This window comes from Haliaeetus leucocephalus, unplaced genomic scaffold (genome assembly GCF_000737465.1).
Source record: "Haliaeetus leucocephalus isolate CR32 unplaced genomic scaffold, Haliaeetus_leucocephalus-4.0 Scaffold646, whole genome shotgun sequence".
NCBI classification, from domain to species: Eukaryota; Metazoa; Chordata; class Aves; order Accipitriformes; family Accipitridae; genus Haliaeetus; species Haliaeetus leucocephalus.
This window is the reverse complement of record NW_010973082.1, coordinates 3597847-3621542: the sequence shown is the minus strand read 5'-3', so window position 1 is coordinate 3621542 and position 23696 is coordinate 3597847. Positions and strand designations below refer to the sequence as shown.

General features: G+C 42.9%; 2 protein-coding genes across 2 annotated transcripts in view; both read right to left on the bottom strand.

Annotated features, from left to right (window-relative positions):
- SMURF2 (SMAD specific E3 ubiquitin protein ligase 2) overlaps window positions 1-385 on the bottom strand; it is a 58711-nt gene extending 58326 nt beyond the window's left edge. Inside the window, exon 1 of the mRNA XM_010578619.1 lies at window positions 244-385. Within this exon, the coding sequence (XP_010576921.1) occupies window positions 244-295 (52 nt within the window). The 5' untranslated portion in view covers window positions 296-385. The remainder of the gene's footprint in view (window positions 1-243) is intronic.
- Window positions 386-15794: 15409 nt separating this feature from the next.
- KPNA2 (karyopherin alpha 2 (RAG cohort 1, importin alpha 1)) lies at window positions 15795-20937 on the bottom strand. The gene is made up of 10 exons (XM_010578618.1): window positions 20845-20937; window positions 20610-20747; window positions 20103-20191; window positions 18997-19265; window positions 17739-17833; window positions 17387-17650; window positions 16525-16758; window positions 16258-16440; window positions 16000-16149; window positions 15795-15887 (listed from the first exon to the last, which is right to left on the bottom strand). Exons 1-10 carry the CDS (start codon window positions 20917-20919, stop codon window positions 15795-15797), a joined length of 1590 nt encoding a protein of 529 aa, XP_010576920.1. The 5' UTR covers window positions 20920-20937.
- Window positions 20938-23696: the final 2759 nt, after the last annotated feature.

Sequence of the window (23696 nt, the reverse complement as noted above, 5' to 3'; positions counted from 1 at the left end):
AGGTTCAACCTCAAAGACACATGGAGGGAGCCCGGCTCCCGCCCTCTCCACAGCTGGGCTCTCCTCACCCCCGCTCCCCCCCGCGAGGCCGGGCTTCGCCGCTTCGCCGAGCACCCCGCCGCTATTCCCTTCCCCTCCTTGCCCGACACGGCGGCCCGAACACCCCCGCCGCCCGGCCGGGCGGGTGAGGTGAGTGGGCGGGTGGGTGGCAGGCCCCGTCGGAGCCTGCCCGCTCAGCCTCACCTGTCAGTCGCAGCTTGACGGGCCCGTTCCGCCGGGCCCCTTGGTTGGACATGTCCTCGGCGGGCTCGGCGCTGCCTTGCCCGGGGCTCCCCCTGCCTCTGGGTCCGGGAAGGGAGACGGGGGGGGGGGGGGGGGGGGGGGGGGAGGCGCTAATGGGGTCGGGCCGGGCGCTCAGGGCAGCGGCGGCCGCCGGAGGAGGAGGAGAAGCCCGGATGTGCCCAGCGTCGCCATGAGCGGGGCCGGGGCCGAGGAAGAGGCGGAGGAGGAGGAGACGCGGCCGCCTTCCCCGCTTCCCTTCCCTCAGCTTCCCCGCCCCCCCCCCTCGGCCTCGCAGTCCGGGGCGGCGAGCTACAACAAAGCCGGGGACGGAGGTTGCACGGCGGGCTGGACGGACAGACAGACGGCCGCCTCGCCTCGTCTCGTCTCCCCTCCCCCGGCTCGGCCCGGCCTGCCCCCCCTGGGGGAGGCCGCCTGCCTGCCCGCCCTCCCCTTCGCCGGGCAGGGGGGGGGGGGCCGCCCCGCCCCGGGGTCTGCCCGGGGATGCCGAAGGGGGAACCGCGTCAGGTGGCGTCGACGCTTGGGGTCCTCCCCGGGAGAGCTGAGGGAAAGGTGGGGGGGGGATTGCCATGGCTGGGAGGGAGAGGAGGGGGGAGACGGGGACGAAGGTGGCAGTGAAGTTGGGGGGGTGGTTGGGACGGGAGAATTAACGGTACAAATGGGAAAAGGCCGTAGGGGTGAGAATTCAGAGCCGTGGGGCGGTCACTCGAGGAGTGCTGCTGGTCCGGGGCGGCGTTTTGCCTGGGTAGGGGGTGACGGACTGGCCGTGGAAACTGTTAAACTTTGGACCGATTCACTTATTAGCCGCGCTTTGTGGAAATCGGCAGCCCAGTTCTGTGAGCTGCCGTTCTCAAAATAAAAAAAAAAAAAAAAAAAAAAAAGGCTCGCATCCACGCCGTGTGGCCTAATTTAACTCCCATCCCGGAGAAAAGGTGACTCTTTCCAGAGTTTTCCCAGCACTGCAGCACGCTTTGAGCGAGGGGAGCTCCACACTGCAGCAGAGTCCCGGGCGCATTTCTGCAGGGTCAAAGGGGCCTCTGAAGGGTGGGAATAGCTCCCAGAAAAGCTACGAAGATGGCCACGGTAAAGTTTACCTTAGAAGACTGAGCTAATAAACCACACACCTATTCTTACTAACAACCTTACTAACACTCTGTGCTCATTCAGTCCTGTCATTGCACTGGCTTCTTCCTGCTGAGGCAACCTGTAAAGTATTATCACACGGGTAGTCATAGATTACGATCCAGCCTATGGATCAGGATCCGAACGTGGGATGAAAAGATGACCTGTGCTTCACAGAGTTTATACTGTAGCTTCTACACAGCCTAGGAGGTTTACTGTCTGAGTTACATACACAGAACTGAGCTGTAAGTGTCTCTGGAGCGGTCCCATCTTGAGTGAGCTCAGAGCTTAGGCCTCATTAGATCAAATCTGGGGCGAGGAACTGATTTTTTCCCACTGAAGGCGTTGGAAGTGGTTCTCAAAGCTTTCCTCCCTTAAAATGAGACCCCCTCCCCACAGCGGGTACATGCGGACTCACATCTCCTTCCTCCCAAAGTGTGTCTTAAGCGCCAGGTTCTTCCAGGTGGAAATTTTCCATGGTTCCTGCTGTGGTGGCACTGCTGTTCCAGTGTCACTTCACCTGGGAGCAGTGGAGTCCTGGGATCAGGACCTGGGATCCCTTCCTCACACAGCACTCTGTCTGTTGGCCGTGCAATTGCCTGTTTAACACAAAGCAAGCAAACGTTAGAAACAAACCTTTCTTTACAGCATAGGCAGAGCACGAGAGAAAGTGCTGATTCATTGCTTAGCCGCTATTTCAAGCAAAGAGAATTTGAAACAAGTCAAGTCTAAACTTCACTTACTACAGAACACAGACACAATATATCTGCTGATTTTATGGCTTATATGCTGCACTGAAACAGTTTAAAAGTTACTTTATAATAGTTATGTAAATTCACACACACCTCAAAGACATTCCAGGTGTCCTGATTCCTGCATTAAAAAAAAAAAAGGAAGAAAAATCAGTCTTCATAATTGAAGGTCATACTATTAAAGTTTCAATCTGTTGGAAATTCACACAGCCAGGTCATTATCCTTTTCTAAAACCAACTATAAAAAGCAAATGGCTGATGGTTTGCAAATATTGCAACATTATCTGGCCACTGCTGAACTGAATAGAAAAACAAAATATAAAGCCACTTTTCACATACTTAACATATTTCTAGGTTATTCTAGATTTTTCCTAATGTGATGATTATTTGTTTCTGGGGTCTTGCAGCACTCTGGACCTAGCATTCAATAATTCCGATATAATTTGACAAAAGTATTTAATGTTATGTTAAACATAGTACTCTTGCTACGTGATCTCTTTCCAATGGATAACTAGTGTGTCAGACATTAATTGCAATGCCAATATTTTAAAAAAACCACAACTACTGGGTTTAAATATAGTATTTCATTGCTGAGTAGGTATATGAACATTTTAACGCTTTCATTAAAGGTGTATTTTAAAGGTCATGAAGTATAATTAGTTTCATACTGCTTTTCAGAAATCAACTTGCTGAACTATACATTTTTTTCTAAGATTTTTGGACAGGCTGCTCACCTTTCAGTGAAAATACTGTGATATATTGCAAGTGTTAGAGCATTAATTGACAGTTCATGCATTTAGGTCACTATAAAACACATGGGCTGCAAGATTGCTGCTACTGTAGTGCATTTTTTTTAAATATGTGCAATATTTGATTGTGTGTGTTTATTTTTAAATAACCTATGTGACTTGAGCCTTTTTACTAATGCATCCGTGACACATAGGAAAGTCCTATACGGTAGGTATGTATTTAATAGGGTGAGAGAAGAGGGGGTTTAGCTCTCAATAGCACCTGCAGGCATGGTACATGTCCCATTTAGGTCAGGACTATGTCCTCTCTTGACTAATGTAGGTAGAAATGAACTAGATCAGGTTGCACTTGGCTAGACAAACACACCAGATGCAAACCGCTCGCCTCTTCCCTTCTGGCTTTGTATAAGCATTACAGTGACTGCACCTTGGATGTCCTACACATGTTTCTCTCCCATTGTATCTCCCAATTCTGGAGGGAAATCAGGATTTTTATTCATTGCTCCCCTTCACTGAGTAGAATTGACAAGCAGAATTTAAGACAAGCTGCTCCATGAGGGATCTGTGCAAGATCTGCAGCGAACAGCGGTCAGGCAGTCCTGCAAAGCACCAAGAGCAGCAGCGAATGTAGGAGACCAAAGATACTGACAGTACCCAATGATCGAAAAGTGCTACTTTTCCAACAAAAGAATTCCACACAAAATGTTACGAGCCCGAATTTCTTGTGCCAGTACTATCCCCCAAGTTCTCAAAATATTCTCAGATTAATGGAACAGATATCTTGCTGATCCTGGTTTAGGTTTTAGAAACCAACAGTTTACAGTAAATTTTGTCTATGCAGTTCCATTTCAAGGGCAAAAAGAGGTTTCATGCTTTACGGTGCTGATCTTGCGAGATAAGCAAGGAAATATCATTACTAACTGCTGACAAGTGATCCGTGTTTCACTCTAGGCTGATATCATTGAGCAACAAATCCTTTCAAGATGAGGTAGCTAGCTCAGATCCAGAGGGAAGGGAGTGCCCTGCATCACACCGGAGCTCACTTTTGGATGACAGCCTCGCTGCTGGACTCAGGAGGGAGTCCCATCCAGTCGTCTTCAGCCAGAAGTTAGCAACTGAGGCACAGTCTCAAGGGTTGGACAAAATGTATAGAAAAGGGGTAAGCTCAGGCATCTCTAGGACACCGACAGGGTTGTAGAGGAGTCTATAAGGACAAAATAATTTAATAGTTGGTATCATATTAGTGACATTTTTGAAGAAGTATTTAGAAATACAAAAACTTCCTTTGTTCTATGGCTGCACAAAAAAAGGGCTTTGATTTCTTCAATTTCCCAATAGGAAGAAGAAGGCTTTGCATTCATAGATATTTCTCCAAGGATTTAGTGGTTTTGGACACTGGGAAACGTGAACAAACATCTTTAACCAAATAGTGTTCATTTTCAGAAGAGGACAGTTGTAGTTAGCTTTTTGGAAGTGAGGTCCTTTCCATCTTTAGAAACGGAAGAGTACACTGGAAACTCATTCCTCAGCATGTGGTATGTGTTGAAAGCAAATCAACATTTAAGAATTACATTCCATTTCTTTCGGTGTAGAGGTTTAATCACACCACATTCTTTCAGCAGTAATGAGAGCTGGCTGGTGTTATATCACATTCTTCCCCAGCTTCTGTGATGATATCAAGAAAGCAAGAGAGTTCTGCCCCTATTATTAAGCTTTTGTGAGTAAATTGAAAGGTTAAAACTATTTTCCTGAGACAATTTAAAAAAATAAAGATATTTAAAATTATCTAGATTGTATTTCTTTCTACCAGTCGTCATTTAATAAATTTCCCAGAGCCTGTTGTGGTTGAATTACAGACACCACCCCTAGAGACCATGCAGTTAAAGACAGGGTTGTTCAGAAGAGAATGACACCTCCATTTCCTTTTTCTCTATGATGTATTTCCCTTGTATGTGCAACTGTTAATGCTAAATGCCTATTTTTGCCACCTAATGGTGTAGTTCTGAGAAGAAAAGTATTACAGCAGTATATAGCTAGGCTACCCCATTAAGATTTAAACTTATCAGGTCCAATGTCATCTGAAAAGTAATAAATTTGAAATATTCACAAAAGTCTCTTCCCTTTCTTATCACATTGATATATTTCTTTTTTTTTGGCAAAGCTTTGTTAATGTTGACCAAAATAAAAGCTAAATAAAAAAAAGAAATTGTGAAAAATTATGAATATTTATACCACCAGTGTGCCCTGACTCTTAATTCACCTGATTAACTCGTTCCCTTTCAAAGCATTCCTATTTATCACTTTGCAAAGCATCATTTTAAAGACACCTTTGTTTGCCTGTGATGTACTTTTCACTAGCATGTACTGTCTCTCCCAAGCCAATTTCCACCATTAAAAGCAAGGGTCTTCAAAGCAAAGACTTCCTCTTATCGTGTTAATACAGTCCTTAATAACAAGCAGGCCTTATCTACGTTGGTGTCCCAACACACTACTCAGTAAAATCTAGCCATTAGACTAGATTAGCAGCCTTGCCCTGTTCCATCAACATCTTTGCTTGCAACAGGCATCATTCTCTTAGTCTGCTGCTTTGGCACAGGTTTTTCTTCTAATCGTTCTCTAATCCAAGCATAACTTCTTACTGTAGCAAAAGTACTTCCTAAATTCATTGCAGATACATCACATTTCTGTCCTGTTCCGGAACAGAATTCTGTCCTCCATGACGCTTTCTGTTATCTTCCCTGCCACTCTTCTGCACAAAAGGATCAAACCCTACCGAAGTCATGTATAAAGTGCTTCTGCACTTCAGGAAGAAAGAACAGGAATAGATAGTTTCATTTTGTACAAGATTCCTTATTTCCCTTCGCACATTATGAAAATTATCAGACTGCAGCATTGTTTGCGTTGCTAGTGAACAAACTACATTAAAGTATTCAGATGCACATGCTTAAATATCTGGTTTAACTCTGGCACCGTTAATACTCAGAGACAAAGAGAGTTAACCCAGCAATGGAAGACATACCTATCAGAGTTACATGATGAAGAAACACGTCTAGACAGGGACTCTGGTTCTCACTAAGTCTCCCTTTGGCATGCAGAGACAATGTTTATGCAAGAGGTCAAGATTCAATCCATTTCTCAAGCTGGAGCTTGAGATGAAGCTTTTCAGGAGAAGAAACTAGGAAGGAAATCTCCACCCATATGCTGGCTACTGAAAAAGGGGACAGAAGCTTGGAGCAGCAGACACCATAGCCCTCTGAGACAGGATGTGTCTTGGGGAAATGATGTGTCTCTTAAGGGAAATGACTGCAGCTGTGGCTACAAAAAAATGCATGAGCTCCCATATCACAGATTTTCCAGTGGTTAGTCACTAAGATAACTTTTAAGTCCATCCATCCAGAACAGATTAGTAACTGATGCACAGATACTCCATGCAGTTCTTTAGCCATGTTATTTCCTCATCATGTCCTGCAGGACAGCACTATCCTAATGCAACTTTATAAGAAGAAAAAAGGCAGATTTTAAAGAGACAAGCATTGAACACAGAATATATAGATGCATTGCATTTTATTACTAGCCAGAGGCTAAAATTCAGTTTCTAAAAGAGGTGATTCTATCATGAGAAACCATGTCCTAGCGCTTGGGTAAAAGACTGGAGATTATACCCATGTTCCAGCCCCAGCCCTGTTGCCTAGCTGAAGTCAACACTGTTCTCTGCTGTTCGACGTACAGTGTCTCGCAACCCATAACCCAATGACAGGCTTTGCACAGCATTTTTAACAGCCCAGCACAAAGGGCAGAGCCCAGCTTCAGTCTTTAAGCACAGTGAAGTATCTTAGGCCTAAGATATTTTCCCTGATTTGTCTTACATTCAAAATTGACGGGAATGCTGACTGAAAGTACAAACTAGGTCTTCAAAAGTCCTAGGCCAAAAAGAATGTCTTTTTCTGAAAAATATTTCCTTTATTCTTCCATTATTTCCACTTATTTATCCATAAAATACTGGTGATAATACAATTTATTTACCGGACTCTTGGATGACTGGCTTCGTCAAGTGCTTTGAGAGCTACATGCTAAGTATTCCAACTGAAATTACTAAGGTTTCCTGAAGAGCCACATGTTCCCTCATGCAACTGCTCTGCAGGACTTTCTCATGTTGCTTTGTGAATGAAGCAACTGTAGAATCTCATCCTTAGATTTATTTGGCTGATATAAATAGGTTCATAAAAGACCTTACAGAATAAGACAGTTAGAAAACAGTCTCCTCTGAGTGACATGTATCAAGATTTTAACTTTACTACTGTACTACAACATCTGATTCAAATTGAGATGGTGCGTATTTGTCCCAGTGGTATGCAGCTTAGACAAATGAAGTGTTATTAGGAAGACTGTCAGCCCAAACAAGCATTTAAGAGAGTTGACATACAGCACTGTTTTCAACCAAGCCATATTATTTAGCCTCTAAAGGAATACCAAACCTTCTCTAATCTTTCTTATCCTCTGTGGCCCAGAATCAATTTGAAATAACAATTCTGTTTTCTGCAAAAGATGAGCTGTAAAATCTTCTATATTGTAAGTCTCTCTGAGTCTTAATTATGCTGATGCTGAAAGCAGGGTGCCACTGACAGTGATGCCAAAAGCTGACTCAGTCCTGCTGCTCTAAATTCACCCCTTAGACACTGTTGATCAACAGTGATACATTCGAAGGTAGCTGCCATGTTAAATCAATCTCTTGGTCTGCCTAGTTAACATCCTGCTTGGGCCACAGCCGCTGTTTAATGCTTTGGAAGAAGTAAAAAATGTTCTATGATGCACCTTCCATACATGCAGCCAAGGAAAGCAGAGATGCTTTCCTGACTCCCAAAAAGCCCTAGAACATCATCTGATAAGCCTTAATACTTTGGCATAATTAGCTTGTTCTTACTGGCTATTGTTACTTACCTAAATATTCAGGGATTAAAACCTCATGTTCCTAACTTTACAGAATTCCACGTCAGGGGTTAAGATGAAGTTTTCGAGGACGGATTTATCCCATTCCAATCTGTTGCAGGGACTGTGGCTATTAGAGACAAATACTGATATAGATAGGCAATGAGGCTGGCAACACACTCCTCTACCTATCTAATTTTGGCAGAGACAGCAAGCATCTTGGGGCAGTGTAAACTGGTTGAAACAGCCCTCACCTGGTAGTTCTGATTTTCTGTGTTTCTTCAAGCAAGTGGAAGATTTTCCATGTGTCTTATAGAGGTTGCTTCCAAAGATTTCCGTTCGAGAGACAAGATTAATTCCAGGACATTTATTGAATTATAACAATATTGTGTACTGCTACAGGTAATTGAATCTGCAAGGTTCAAAGACAAAAATAGCTAACAAAGCCTTAACCCCACAAGGCTGTTTTCTGCCATGGGGAAACAATGACCAAGATTCAGAATGAGCTGTCTTAAAATGCGCATACCACGTATATTCACACAGTTTTGTGAATTACGGAAAAGAACCCAGGCTAGCAAGCTTTGGAAGCATTCTGCTTTGTCTTACATTAACAAGTTTGTAGACATTTATAAACATGCTACATGAAAACTAAATCTATAAATAAGATCAATCGTGACACAAAAGCATTTGTAGGTTCAATAAACACAACAATCCCTCTTTTTTTATCCAATTCCTAACACTTTCTGAACTGCAGACATACCTAACACATCCACAGTCTATACTAGCTTTTGTGCTTTCTTTTAACAGAATCACCCACGAGTCCACTGTGAAATCAGTTTGAGAGGATTTAAGATACAGTTATCTCTAAAACTATTTCATCCTAAAAATGATAAAGCAAGGTTGCATGCCAGAAAAGAACAGCACAGATATTTAAGTAGGTTAGTGGGTCTAGTGAAGTGCTAAAAGTAACCTAAAGCAAAATCTGTCACCATGTGCCTTGAATCATTCTTTTATTCCACTCTTGAAACCCTTTAAAAATAGAACTGGAGGAAAGGTGTTTTTTTTCTTTTCTTTTTAGCAGCAGAATTCAGGGGCAATATGTCTAATAAAAGATGCAAGGTCTTGGTTCTGCGATCAGATGTAATCATCCTACAGGCAGATACTTCTAGCCCCTAAATACATATGTACTCATTCACTGATTGCAAAATTCAGGGTTTTTTTGAGCAAATGTCATCTCTCATTTGTTCTGCAAAGTGCCTTGCACAGTTTGGTTGCTACAAATTTAACAAACATTTGGATTATATTGCTAGAAATACATTATGTTCCAGTTTGAGTCTAATACACAGTTGGTTGGCTACAAGGAAGTAAGCTTTCCATTTAGTTAAAATGGTTTTTGGGTTTTTTTGTCATGCTTACTCCTGTAGGTTTCTTTTTTTGTTTCTAACTATGGCACACTGAATTCTGTTGACAGCTGCAAATCCGCTGTGCAATATAGCAGATGAAATTTTGTATTTTGCAGCAGTGTTAAGTGCACACGCTATTGGTTATAATGAACAGAAAAGTTTTTAAAGGTAGTCTGGACAAAAGCTGGTTGTAGGAGTGGGCTAATCTAATTTTTCTTAATTTCTAGGATTATTTGCTATTAAAATCGGTTTTATTAGAAATTATTAGATCCCCATTGTCAGTCTTCCTCAATCACCTCTGTTTTTCCCTTCCTGACTTAATTTAAATCTCAGGCAGTTGTTACTATTCCTCCTCTACTTAACATTTTCCTTTTCTAATCCATGCCTGGCCACAGACTGCAGGTGTTGATATACACTTAAGTACAGATGGGGTAATAGCTTTGATTTTAGGAACTATATAAAACAATCTTTCTACACAGAAGAAAGATTCCTGCTTAATTCAAGTCAAATTTTGCAAAGCAGTTCTTCAGAAATGGAATGTGGATGTCCTGTCTGTCCCATCCCCCTGCCTTTATTTTCCTATATTGGTAATGTTCTCTCTATTGTAAGTTATATGGACTGCAGCAATGGGTTTTTTTAGCCATTAGGGGAAAGGAAATGACATATGGAGAGAATTCAAGTCCCTCCTCATTCCTAGAGAGTCTATCCAGAAAGTTAGTATGCTGAGCTCTGTCCAAGTGTCGTTTCCTGCTCAGAATTGGGAAGGGGAGCTGGGGGTGGGAGGAGAGATGGATACGTAACATTAAATTGCTGCTTCTGATTAACAGCAACATTCTGCAAATGATTTCACAGTATTGCTTTGAACAGAATTGAACCTCTGCAGCCCAAATATGTGTAGCAATCCACTGATGAAAGAGCTATTTTTACATCTGTTTCATATAGTGGGTAAAAATGAAGTGATTTGGATGGTAGAAATGTGCCTTGGAGATTATTCAAGATTTTCTGATAACTTTGTACATCCAATCTTCCACATGCCCACAGAGCATTATTACATACTCCTGGTATTATAGCTATTTTACCACTGTGAACCTGTACGGAAAGCAATCTGTTACAGATAACAAATTAGGCAGATCTCCACTATTTTTCTCTCTCTCTCTCTAAAAATCACACCTTCAGAAAATGACCTCACGATTATCATTTCACATTGCAATGCAAATTGAGAAAGATACAAAATAAAGTGGAACGCTTCCTCATTATACTGCCTCTTTTGTTGAGCTCATAGGTGTAATCCAACCTCTTCTGCAGTGAAATCAGTGCCATTGATTTTGCTTTTAGTATGTCAGTCAGTTGAAACTCCCGTTTCTGATGTATGATTTATACATCACTTCTGGATTTGGTCCATTGTTTTATTTAAATGATTAGCACAACGTTTTAATGTGGTCAAGCAAGTTCTGCTTAATAAGAATTAACAGAATTTTTCTCCACCCTGCTTTAATTTTTCTCTCCTCTCCTCATCCTTTTAAATCCCAACTTCACTTCCCTCCTGCTAATGACACTCCCTAGGGCAGTGGGTGAACTGCAACCTGGAAACAGGCCACAGCTCTTCCACGAAATCTTCTGGCTTCTGCGGAAGAGCGTCCATTTCCTGGAGCCAGTCTGAGACAGACAGTGCTCTGCAGTCAGAAACAGGACTGGAATCCAATGACCCTTATTCCATATGAAGTGCTACGAAACTCACAGCAAATCAATTCTTTCTTAGCTGTTTACATGCTGAGTTTCTGCCTGACCCCGATCAGTGCCACACCGTGGATCAATAAGACAGAAGTGTTTTCCAAACACAATGAACAGCTTTGCACATTTGTAGCTTGAATGTTCTTGTGAATGCTTTTTTCCTGAAATTTGCATCTGGGTTGGGTACACTCCTCCCAACCTTAGGAGGGGTCACCTAATTCTCTCTTAGACTTGTCTCCTAACACAGTACCCTGAAGGCAAGTCAAGCTTAAGTTTTTAACTCAGACCAAAGGGTTGATGTGTTTCCTATTAGGTTTTAAGTCAAAGTGCCAACATTTTCTTCTATAGGCCAGATATCACCAGTCACAATCAACCTACATTAATTACTTCTGTTTTGAATAACAGTACTTTCCCCAAATTACACACACTCCAAAAGTTTAGACCTGTGCTTAAATGTTATGTCATACCTCGTCACAAAAGAGATTCAATAACCCTGGGATAATGCTGTATTCAAGCAAAAGGATAATCGTGACCAGAGGTGCCATGGGTTAACTAGAGGAACGGACATCAGGATTCCCAGGCTCCAGGTTAATTCTACCAGCTATTTTTTTAACATCTGTGGATAACTGTCTTGTATCTCAGTTTGCTCTGCTGTAAAATGGATTTACAAACAGAAGAGATCTGTGAAATATTGTTGGCTAATGAATTCCTTTTCCTGTAAACTTACAGCTGTTCCTTTTTGCTGATATACCACTGTAGTTCTGTGCAATTTAAATCATTCTGTATAGGGTAGCAGGAAGCAGCTTCACTTAAGAGAATATTTCAGTCTAAATCACAGGGAAATAAAGAATAGATTGCTCCTAATATGACCATTTCTAGCTTTTCCACAGTTTAAACTGTTCTTCCTGCAGTGGAAAGTGAGCGGACGTGCTATTGAACAACAGGACTGCAAAGCTTCTGCTCTTCTTTCAGAGCCTAGCATCTTTGGAAACAGCAAGTGGAAGCAATCACATAGGCAACATCTGCTAGCATCAGAATTTTGGTGGTGGTTACGTTTGCTGAGATCTTAGACTGAAATCTTGCCATCACTCCACAGATAAAATAGCATTAGCAATAACTGCATTCCAAGCCAGTTGATGTCAGCTGGGGTCTGTTATTGTTGCTTTCAGCACAGAAGAGTTGGCAGACTGGTAGGTAGGCGACCAGACATTTATTCCAGCCCTCGTCCTGAATTAGGCATTTACCAAATAAAGAAGGCTAGCTCTTAAATCTGGCTGGGCAACACAGAAAAAAACCCAAAACAAACCACCCAACTAACAAACCAAGAACCAGGAGCAATAACAATTTTCCTCTCCCTTTTTGCTTCTACCACTTTTTTAAGCTAAAGACACAGCCTAATGGGTGACTGTGATCCTAACCTCAGAAATAGTTTGCATTTTCTTAGAATAAGGAGTGACTCACTCCAGTCACTTACTCATAATCACTGTAGATTGTTGCTTGTGGAAATAGGTGCTGCCAAGAACAGGGCTCAATGGTGGATAGGTTGAACACATTTTTCTTGGATAAAAACAAAGTGTTGGTCCCCAGAAAGTTAATTATTAAGCCACTGAGCTGTCAGGCATCTAGAGAAGAGTTTGCAGCGTTCTATTATTAACTCAATATATTAGATAATTCTGAAAGTAGTACTTCAGTAAAAAAAGTAGAAATAACACTATTCAACAAGCGTTCTGCATTCTCATCCCCTTTACAGAGATAGAAAAGTCAAATTAACTACATATATGCTAAAAAGCAATTAAAGCAAGTTGTGCTTTAAAGTGATAGTACCCTGACATACCACTTTTAAAAGATTATACCTTATATTCAGTATTTAATCTAATTAAATACTCGGGAATTAGCACAGAAATGTTTTCTGTAATTCCAAGAGGCGCCCCGATGGATTTTCTCACAGTATTTTCTTAATAGGAAAATAAAGTACATCATACCTGAGTGGTCCAGGCTGGATGAAACTCCACATCAACCTCTTAGAAGCAAACCAGACTGTGAGGCTGCCTGTAGCACCCTCTACAGGAAGATGAAATATTTTACAGAGTTAGAAAACTGAAGATTACTCAAGAATTCCAAATTATGTTTCACAAGTCATTGTGTCGTTACCCTTATAAACCCACAAACAAAGTATGTGGAAGCAATGATTTAACTTATTAAAGCTGGCTTAGCATAACTGCTTTTATGTAGGTTAATTCTTTCAGTTCCCTATAGACAGTTACACAGAAAATCATGGTTTTCTAACTGATGCTTTTAGGTCAAAGTTGGAGGTTTGACAACAAAGCAAAGGACACATGAGGCTTCACTGCAGATACATAAAAGCCCTATTTGGTTGGTTTTTCACCCCAGAACATTAAAGGCTTCAGCATTACAAGGCAGATGGTTCTTTCCGCTTTGCATGTGTACTACTAAGATAATACCAGAATCTGGTCCCAAGGGTGTTGCAGTGTCTGTGGTGTTAGACTTGTGTTCTGCTCCTCAGTCTGGCACTGTCTACAGCTTCTTCTGCAGGTGCTGGGTGCCACCTGCAGTCTCTCCCGTTAATACAGAAGGCAGGCAGGGCTGGGAACATGCCGCAACCACAGTTCAGTCTTACCCTTCATTTGGCAGCACAGGCACAGAGGCAGAAGGTTAGCAACACTGACATCCACTTCTCAGGCAGAAGATGCAATAGGGTTACAATAGCCATTGGTCTGATTAGAGGCTTTAAAAACTCTACAGTAAAGCTTATTACTTGCTGCAGCTTTCTTCTGAGGTAAAGAAAAAGCAGTTAAAGTAACAGTCAAAAGTATAAAGTCATCACTAGTCAGCTCAGGATAGTGTGATTTTTGCAAGACAATATCTTTTGTGACATGTAAAAACTGCAACCCTGTTGATACACCAGTGACAGCAATATAAGTGTCTCACAATCATGTTCTGAGCTGGATGAAAAAACTCAAATGGCTTAAATAGCCCAGCAGAAGTATTTTTATGTAGGTGAGTTCACAAGTGATTGCTCTGCAGGAAACATTATTGCTGCTAACCATAAGAAGAGACATGAATATATATGCAGACAAGTTATCTGCTACCTTTTGAACATTATCACTATCCAGCAATACCTAAGATCCAAGCTAGTAGCTTGCACAGGGAAGTCATGTGGGTGCATATGTAGATCACCAGCTTCCAGTTAGGGAGGGTACCATTTTTGTAAGCAAGTGTGAAATAGGTAGCAGTAGACTTGCACCACAATAATGGAAGTGAGAGTGACATCTTCCAACACTAGCAATAACTCATTTAAAGAAGTCTTCATTAGCAGTATATGAGAATCATAATCTAGGCTTAGAAAGAATGTCCTTTTAAGATGAAGTATTCTTAATGAAGAAATTAAAGAGTTACACCCAATCCACTTACATATGCATATAAACTTTAAAATAGACTTGAAAGCACAGAAGCAGACTAGTGCCAATTATTTTATCAGGTTCACTTAAAGTACAAGGGTTTTATTCATTTTGTATTTCTTTGGGTTTTTATCCCCCCCCCCCCCAAAAAAAAAAAGGGCAGAAACAGCCTATGGGAACTCTGGGGGAATTGCATACCCCTTAGGTTCCCCACCCCCACCTTTTATTAATAATTGAAGTGCCATGCTATGTTTCAGATGTAAGTCATGCTTATGAAAACCCTAGCTATGAAAAACTGACATCTCCTGCACCATCATAAGAGCTGCAGAAGCTCAGAGAGCTGAGTCAATATAGTTAGGGAGTCCTAGGTTGTTCCAGTTAATGAAATCAATCAAGTTTTTCCAGAAAGCTGGAAAACTGGACTACAGTTCTTCCTCTCCACCCCCTACCCTCCCCCCCCACCTAAATCCTCACCCTACACAACCACATTTAGAGACAGAGTAGGTTACTGTAAGGATTTTAGAAGTAAAGGGACAATCAATTGATTCCAAGATGAGGCCTTCATTTTTGCTCTCTAAAGCAGACAATTGCTCCAAAGCATTTCCTATGCTAAGGCTACCTGAACATACTTACAATTGGTTAACTTACCCCTCCTCCACACTATTCCTTGCAGTTAAGTACTGCTACTACAGTCTTCAAATATTTCTCCATAAGGCAGAAGATAGTTTAGCTGAGTTAGGAACAGAGTAGAACAAATCAGATTTCTGTAAGAGATGTCTAGAGACAAGCAGCAATTCATTTGTTCTGCACTAACAGAAGGCAGCTACATGCAGAAGTCAGAGCTTGGTGTGACTAAGCTGTTTTACAACCACCATCTTCATCATTGATTCTCTCATTGTTAGACCTGCATTCTTGCCATTACACATTTTTGATTGAATATACTTATCAGTCACCTTAAGAGAACAACTAACACAGTTCAGTGATGTATTGATATCACTTTATTGAACATCAAATAAAAATCCTCTTTGGAAGCCTACTCAGTGTACTGATTACAGCAATAGGTTATGTAGAATGTAATAGGTTATGAAGAGGCTTGCAAACTAGTGGCTCATGCTTTGTGAGAAGCCGGTATTGCCCGCTTACATCCTTATCCCTGACAGGGACAGTAAGAGCCAGAAAGAGAACAAGTATTTACAAGTATGTCAAAGAATGAAGTTTACAGTTAGAAATTCACATATGTACAGTTGTGAACTGTTCAAGTATGTTTCAGTTAGACAAAGTGCTACAGGTCACATAAAAACCACAGTAAAAACAAGAGGAACTATTAAGACAAAGAGGTGGCAGTCATTTGTGTGCCAAATGACTTGTAGGTGGTTGCAATATGCGCAAGATCTAGAAGTTGAAAGTATCTGGAGTATTGCCCTGAATTTGGAAAGTGTAGCTGGCAGCAGTAGATTCTGGTACAACATTTTGGTCTTCCTCCTCCTAGAAGAAAAAGAAAAGAGTTTTGAAAGAGCAGTAGCATTTTAACCTAGTAGTCAGTACTAGAATAGAAGATAAGTGGGGGAAAAAAATATGTTATCCTGCAGCCACTTACTTCTGCTGAGAAATATTTCTCAATCAGGGTGGACGAGGCTTTGTACACTTGTTCATTTTCATGCGACTGGAGAGCTTCAATTTTGTCTAGACCCCCACACTCCTCAATCATGAGGCAAAGTTTTTCAGTCTCATTAATCTTCTCAGCAGCCTGCAACAGATAAGCATGGAATAACCTCAGGAAAGAGATCCGGCACCAACTGCTGGAGAACCATTAGCAACAACATGGACAATGATTGAATATACTGCATCCACATACCAAGAAGATATTAGAAATAGCATCCAGGATAACTAGCACAGTTTTGCTGTCTTTAGCTGAGAGGAGATTCAGTAGGGGTTCAACAACACCAGCCTGAACAAGATACACGATCTGGTCAATTGTTCCACCACTTGTGTAGTTAGTCACAGCCCACACAGCTTCTTTTTGAGATTTGAAATCCCCCTGTGAAGGTAAAAGCAGGGTATTTGAACACAGATAGTAGTAGTAACAGCAAAAGCCTCAACATAGTAAATAGTTTTTCTTTACCTTCCTCAGAATACCAATGAGATAAGGCACAAGACCATGGTCTACAACTCGCTGAATCTGGTCCTGACGCCCAGCAGTGATGTTGGACATAGTCCATGCTGCTTCTTTCTGAATGTTGTTCTTGTGATGAGAAAGGAGACTTGGAAAAACAGATAGTGCTCCCGAGTCAATAACAATCTGTGTCTGTTCATCAGTACCAGTGACAATGTTTCCTATGGCTCTTAATGAAGGAGTCTGAAACAAATATGAAAATAGTACTTAGGAAAACTGCTATCATCTAATCTGTGTTTGAACGAGTACAGCCATATTTGATGTCCCTCCACTCTAGTCTTCCCAGTCAACAGCATGATATGCTATGTACTGGTGAGTTTTAAGCTCCTCATTAGCATTACATTTGCAGACATTAAGCATGCTAAGACTGCACGCTTTCCAAGGCCAATTTGCAAACAACTACCCATGACAGAGCTTAGGAAAACCATTTAAGTACCAATGCAGTTTTATTGTACTATAACTATAGCATGCACAGAGCCCGCTTCTAAACACTGTCCCTGGAATTTGGATTTGCAACAGTAGTTTAGAGTTAAAAACAAGCTTTAAAGGATGTTGACTGTTGTGCTGGCCTGTGTGTTAAATCCAATGATTAAGTAAAGAAGCTCGATAGTCATCGACAGCAATAGTCTATGTCTCACATGGGGCAGTCTCCAGGCAAGATAGAAGCTCAAGTCTTACCCACACAAGACCTAGAACAAGCATCCAATTTAGGTATGAAAAGAACCATTCAGTTAAATGGACCCTATTCTAACTGCAGTTTTATTCACAACTTAAAATCAAGCAATAGTAATCTGCATGCCTGATAGCTTACCATTATTGGCAGTTCACTACATCCCAAGAGTTTCACAAGTTGTGGCACCAATCCAGTTTTCACTACAACTTCTATCCTGTCATTGGAACCATCTGTTAAGTAGGAAAGTGCCCAGCATGTGTCTGCTAACACCTCATGATCATCATGGTGCAAGAGGCGAACAAGAGTTGGAAGAATCTGCTCAATAGCTTCTATGGGTGGTGCAGGATTCTTATTACGACACAGGTTTGACAGGGTCCAAGTAACATTGCGTAAATATCCAGACTGCAAGAGTTGAAATAAGTGATTAGCATACTTGAGCTCTTTTACTCACTTATTAGCAATTGTAACTTGAATCATACTGCACACTTACAGCCAGGGAAGAGAGATCAGGAACAGCTAGTAGACTCAGCAGTGGCTCAATTGCACCAAATTTAATAACAAGATCTCTATAGGCAGAGCCATCCCCTGAGAAAACAAGAAAAATAGCCAGCTGAAGACCAGAATAGAGGGACATGTGCATGCAGAATCATTATGTGTTAGAGGATGAATTCTTCTACTGCTTAATAAGGGCTAGATAAAATAAGAAGAAAAAACAGGACAAAAGAACTACTGCCATGGTTAAGTCATATGACAAGCATGTGTTTTTCTAATTAAACCACTGAGCTTAATTTTTTTTTCTGTTGGAAAAAAAAGAGGTAATTTAGCATATGTTTTCTATACAGCTTGTCTTAGAGTTCATAACTAAGCAGGGACTTGCATGTTTCTTTGAAAACCTATCTAAGCCCTACCACTAGAACAGAGCTCTTCCCATAATATGGAACTTCAAATGCATTATAATCATTGGTTGCATGACTGAGTTTTATAGTATAATGCTGATGGAATGTCAAAGTTTGAATTCTTCTACTACAAAGTACAAAAATACCTTATAACTGAGTTTAAAAAACTCTAAGGACAAACTTTAAGAAAACTCCAATCAAACAAGGCTTTTATTGAGCTCAATATTTTGAATATTCACTGTTCTCTAAGGCAGAGCTGTTGGAAACAATACAGCAAATTAAATATTTAACTATATTATTAATTTTGACCAGGTTTGTTTTTTGTGTTTTTTTTTTAAGAATGGGATCCAACACTGGCAGATCATGTAATCCTGAAAGGTGCATGAGAAACTTCAGTACATTGTACTTTCACATCAGCAAGTAGCTGCTTCAAAGCAAGGATTATTGGCCATCACATACACAATTATGTGAGCCATCTGCTTCCTCCCTTCCCCCTTCTAGTCAACACACAGAGCAGAGCTCACTGATAAGTCACAAAGACATCAAGTGAGATATGTTAAAAAGCCCTATGTTGTAGCATGGTTATGTAGCTCTGTCAAAATTGAACTGAAATATGGAAGCAATCCACATAATCCAACCCACAGGTTGCCAGGGATTGCATAAGACATCTTATACCAGGTCTGAAGATACAGAATTGTCTGTAACATACTCTACATCGCAGAGCATGTCTTTACTTGAAAACCATTAAGGCAGAACTCCCAAGAAGCTCAGCATGCTGCATGACATGTAAGTAGTAATGTCCTCCTATCTTAAATAAGGTCTGAAATAGAGTTGTCTAGCATAGTGACATACCTGCAATATTTCCTAATGCCCACACAGCCTGTTCACTAATGTGAGTATGGGGGGAGGCCAATAGTGAAATAAAGGCTGGAATAGCCCCTCCATCTACTACTGCCTTTGTTTGTTCCGACGTGCCAGAAGCAATGTTGGTAAGCGCCCAGGCAGATTCAAACTGAATAGGACTACAGTCTGCTCTACCCAAGAAGGAGACAAACTTTGGAATCAAACCAGCCCGAATTATGTTGTCTATTGGGGGCTGCTTCTCTCTTGAGAGGAGTTTCCTAAGGAGGAAGACAAACAGAAAGCATTATTTTTGCTTGCAGAGATCTGAACAACAGATTAAATAGTCTAAAAAATCCATATTTAAAAAAAGAAAAGGTTTAGCATTGCCTTAACATTTAGAGAAGGCAATGCAACACAAAGGAGAAATACAGACAAGCTACAGACAAGCTGAATGCTAGCTTCCTTAACCTCTGTTAATATTGGTTTTGGCATGTCTTCACTACATGAGAGGTTCTGTTCAGACTCTGAAATAAAGCAGACATGCAAGAGTCATAATACATCTGACTTGCTAGAGGTTTCTCAGCAGAGAGAGGTTAATGACTGCCAGAAGCAGCACTGCAGCAATATACAAGCTTGCAAAAAAGAGATTTTAGATTTGGAAAGAGAAACAAAACTTGGCATACTTCAAACCCCAGTCATCTACTGTTCACATTATTCTAAGGTAGATCACTGCACTCAAATATTGCAGTCAGTTATTAACAGTTTAAAAGATATTATTTTGCTATAACAAAGGGTTTACTATTATTACTCCTACAACTCTAAGATGGACTACTGTTTATTTTGCCACCTCAAAACCACTAGAAAGAATTACTACTTCCTAGTAAAATGTTCAGGCACTTCAAATATTCAAAAGCCACATGGTTTCAATAAAATTATGACTAAGTTAAGTGTACCTAAACATTGTATATAAGGTTGACTCAGGTGCTTGTTGAAATACTGTCTGATAAGAGCCACAGCTGCTGCCATAAGCAGACACTTAGGCTTATAAGCCAGTTCTTTTACCTTGTCTAGTTACTGGCTTGCACAGCCAAATTGGTTACCTCTAAACTCCTTACCTGGCAGCTTGAGTAGCCTGTAGCTGAAGCTCCATATTATTACTATTAACTCCTCTGACTATTTCTTCAACTGACCAGTGTGCTGAAACCTGTACAATAAAAAGTTACATGAATGCTTTGTTGAGAGAGGCATGTGTCATCATGACCACAGAGGCCTTCTATACAATACTATGAATAGACCCCAGTTTACAACCACTTCCTTTATTAAAGGATTGTACCACTACGTGATACTCCAAAACCTCATCAGCTGCAGCTTTGTCTACAGTTATCTGAACTACTGAAAGCTTTTTTTAATCAAGTGCTTCACACCACTCTTATACTAGGCTTAAACACAACTGGCTAAACTACATTTTGAGTGTTGTCCATTGGAGTTGGTAGTACAGACTTAAGATGGTAATGCATATGTAGTAGTGCTGTCCCCCACATGAGAAGGGATTCCTACTAGAGTGGCTGCATAAGCTTATATTGCAAGACCTCCGAGCATGCCTGTTCAAAGTACCTACTTACCTGATTGCTCCTATTTTCCTGAAGGGGAGAAGTGGCATCATCTGGTAAAGTGCTAACATTTCTTCTTTTAAGCATCTGGTCATCTTTCTTAGCTTTCCTCAGCTCTACATTGACTTCAATACGCCGCCTTCTCATTTCCTGGAGGACATACATTCATAGTAAATTCTTGGCTTTTACAACTCATGTTTAAAGAGATGATGGCTAGCTAAAGTACTAATTGCATCAAAATACTCACTGTAGTATCCTTTCCTTTGTTCTTGAATCTGTTTAGTCGAGCTGCTGCTGTATTGGCATTCTCATTAGTAGACATCTTGCTTATTAGATTTTTGAGAGAAACAGATAAAAACAAGCCTGAAAACAGAGCAAATGAACAGCAAGTTTACTCCACAAGACTTAAATTTAAAAACTGGGATCAATACTTGAGAATGAGAGACATTTGTCCATAGTGGATACAACAATGGCCTCTGACTTGATCAGAAATACTAGTATCTTAACAGCTGCCTCTTTAAACACCTAGATGTCACAGTAAGTTCTAGCACTAACACAAAAGCAGTAGACACACATACATTGTTTTAAGGCACTTCCAGCCACAAACATTATCAGAGTCATTGTTTTTAGGAGCAAGATTGGTTTTACTTCCTATAGGCAGCGCACACACTTTTAAACACTATCTTCACTGTGTCATATACCTACACCGCACAGGCACCCCCACCCAGTCCCACCCCGACCCCTTTTGATGGGAACAGCGAGATCCCGTACTGGGAAGACCCCTCCCGGGGGATGGGGGTGGTGGTGGTTGCTGTACCGATACAGCCAGCGGCACATAGTAGCAGCTACGCTGCTAAGGAAGCAGGCCCCTGCACCTTGGCCAGCTCCGAGGTGACCCACTGCGTAAGGACCGGCTTCATTTCGGCCACAGCTCAGCCGCAACGCACAACCTGCTCTGGGACGCCCCATTCCATGCAGTGGCCTGTGACCGTGGAGACCCGAAAGGCTCCGGAGAGACACCCCCCCCCCCCCCCCATAGGGACTGCCGACCTGCCCCTACCGCCGGCGGAGCCCAGTCCCTTCTGACAGCCCAACGCACGGCCTGCACCCCCGCTGACCCATACACGGCTCGACCGCTGCCACAGGCTCCCCTTCCCTTCCTTCCCGCCCCCGCAGCCGGCCACCTCCGCCGCGGGATCCGCGCACAAGCCACCGCGCCGCTCCCAACCTGCGAGCACACCGCCACTGCCGCCGGCCGCTCCAGGCGGGATTTAAATTTCCCGCGCCCTCGCCCTGCCATTGGCCAGTTCGAGCCATAGCAACCTTCCGATTGGCCGGTTTGAAATGCAGCTCGTCTCGCGGGGAAGGGGAAACGAATCTCCACCGTGCTCCCGGAAGAGCAGACCGGGCGTCACGTATTCAAATACCCGTCCCCCCCCTCGACACTACAACTCCCGGCATTCAACGCGCAGGGACGGTGCAGGCAAAACCCCGGGGCTCCTCGCCGGGAGACGGCGCGTGGCATGCCGGGATTTGTAGTTTCACAGGGGGGGGCGGCTCAACCGGGGAACGAGAGTAGGATGGTCGGCGGGAGGTTTGCACCCCCCCGATGGGGTGAGAAAAGGGAGATTTTTCAGGCTCTGAGCGGTTTGGGGCAGTGACATGCCTTTTCTTTACATACAGCCTAATTTCTACCTCAGTAACCGTCAGGTCACCGCAGGCTTTTCCTGAGACTCCCTGCATTGTCTCCGAGAAACGTGGTGCCCAGGAATTTAAAGAACACCAATTCAACAGCAACCCGGACTGATCAAAATTAAATCGTACTGAATGACAAAAAAAGTATGCCTGCCTTTGTGGCGTGTCCAGCAAATCGACAGATTGGGGATTGTTTCAGATGCGTTTGGCCTATTTGCAAGGGACGGAATACAAAAGCAGACCCTGTTTCACAGGAGATGTAATTCAAACCATAAAACCTGGGGGGAAAAACATGACTCTGCCAGCAATTCAGGCATTTCCACACATATAATGTACAATTCAGGGCAGAGAAGCGTCAGAGACGCACATTGATACATCTGTGTGTTAAACCATTACATTAAACCATTTATACTGAACTGTAGATGCACACAGTAGTTGACAAAGATGTATGCAGAGGAGGAACTACCAGTGACATTTTACATAGCGGTTTTTGGGCCTTACAGTTCCGAGCTTTGTAAAATAAAAACATCACAAGAACATTTAAGCAGGAGTAGGGAAGTCAAGAGAAGAGAAAGCACATCATTCACAAACAGAGATACTGAAAGGGGCTAGTCTGACAGAAAAAGAGCAGCTCAAAAGTAGAAACTGAGGTAAAACACCTGGCGTGCAGAAGGATCGGAGGGCCTGTGCGAAGGAAGTCCGCCAGGTCATGAATTGCCGGGAAGCGTGCCGTCTGGAGCAGCATAACCTGGATGAAGGAGACAAGGAGAGCGCAGGGATGTGTGTTCCAGGGCAGGGAGAGCTCGAGGTGGCCACGTACGAGGTGCTGCAGGCCGACACGGGGTGAACGTGCCATGGGGCGGGAAAGAGGTGTCACGGCTTGAGGGGCTGCTATCAGTATGGGAAAGCCACAGAGGGGTGGAGGGAGGCTGGACAGCCTGGGGGCGAACGACCCCACAGTGGCTAAGCTGGGGCTGAGGTAACGGGGAGAGGGAACAAGGGCCGTGAGGGGAGGAAGCCGCGCGTGGAGCCGATGGGAGGCAGCGGAGCTAACGGCAGCGCGGCTCAGGAGCCAGCGGCAGGAGCGGGAAGGCGGCGTGAAGCCGGACGTGAGGAGACCCGTGAGGGGAAGGGTTTAAAGGCGAGGGTCCCCGGAGAAGGGCGGCTGCGGCTGGAAGCCGATCGCCTGAGGCGGGGACGCGCCTGAGGGACGGAGAGTGGGGGCCGCGCGTGACAGGCCGCGCGCCCGCGTGAGGCGGGAGGGGGGGGACTGAGAGCACGAGCCCACCCCCTGAAGGCAGCGGCAGCCCGGGTTCGCGTGACGTTGGAGGGCGGGGCCTCGAGGCCCGTCGGGGAGGACAGCGCCGGGCCCAATGGTGTGCAAGGAGGGTGGGGCGGGGGGGC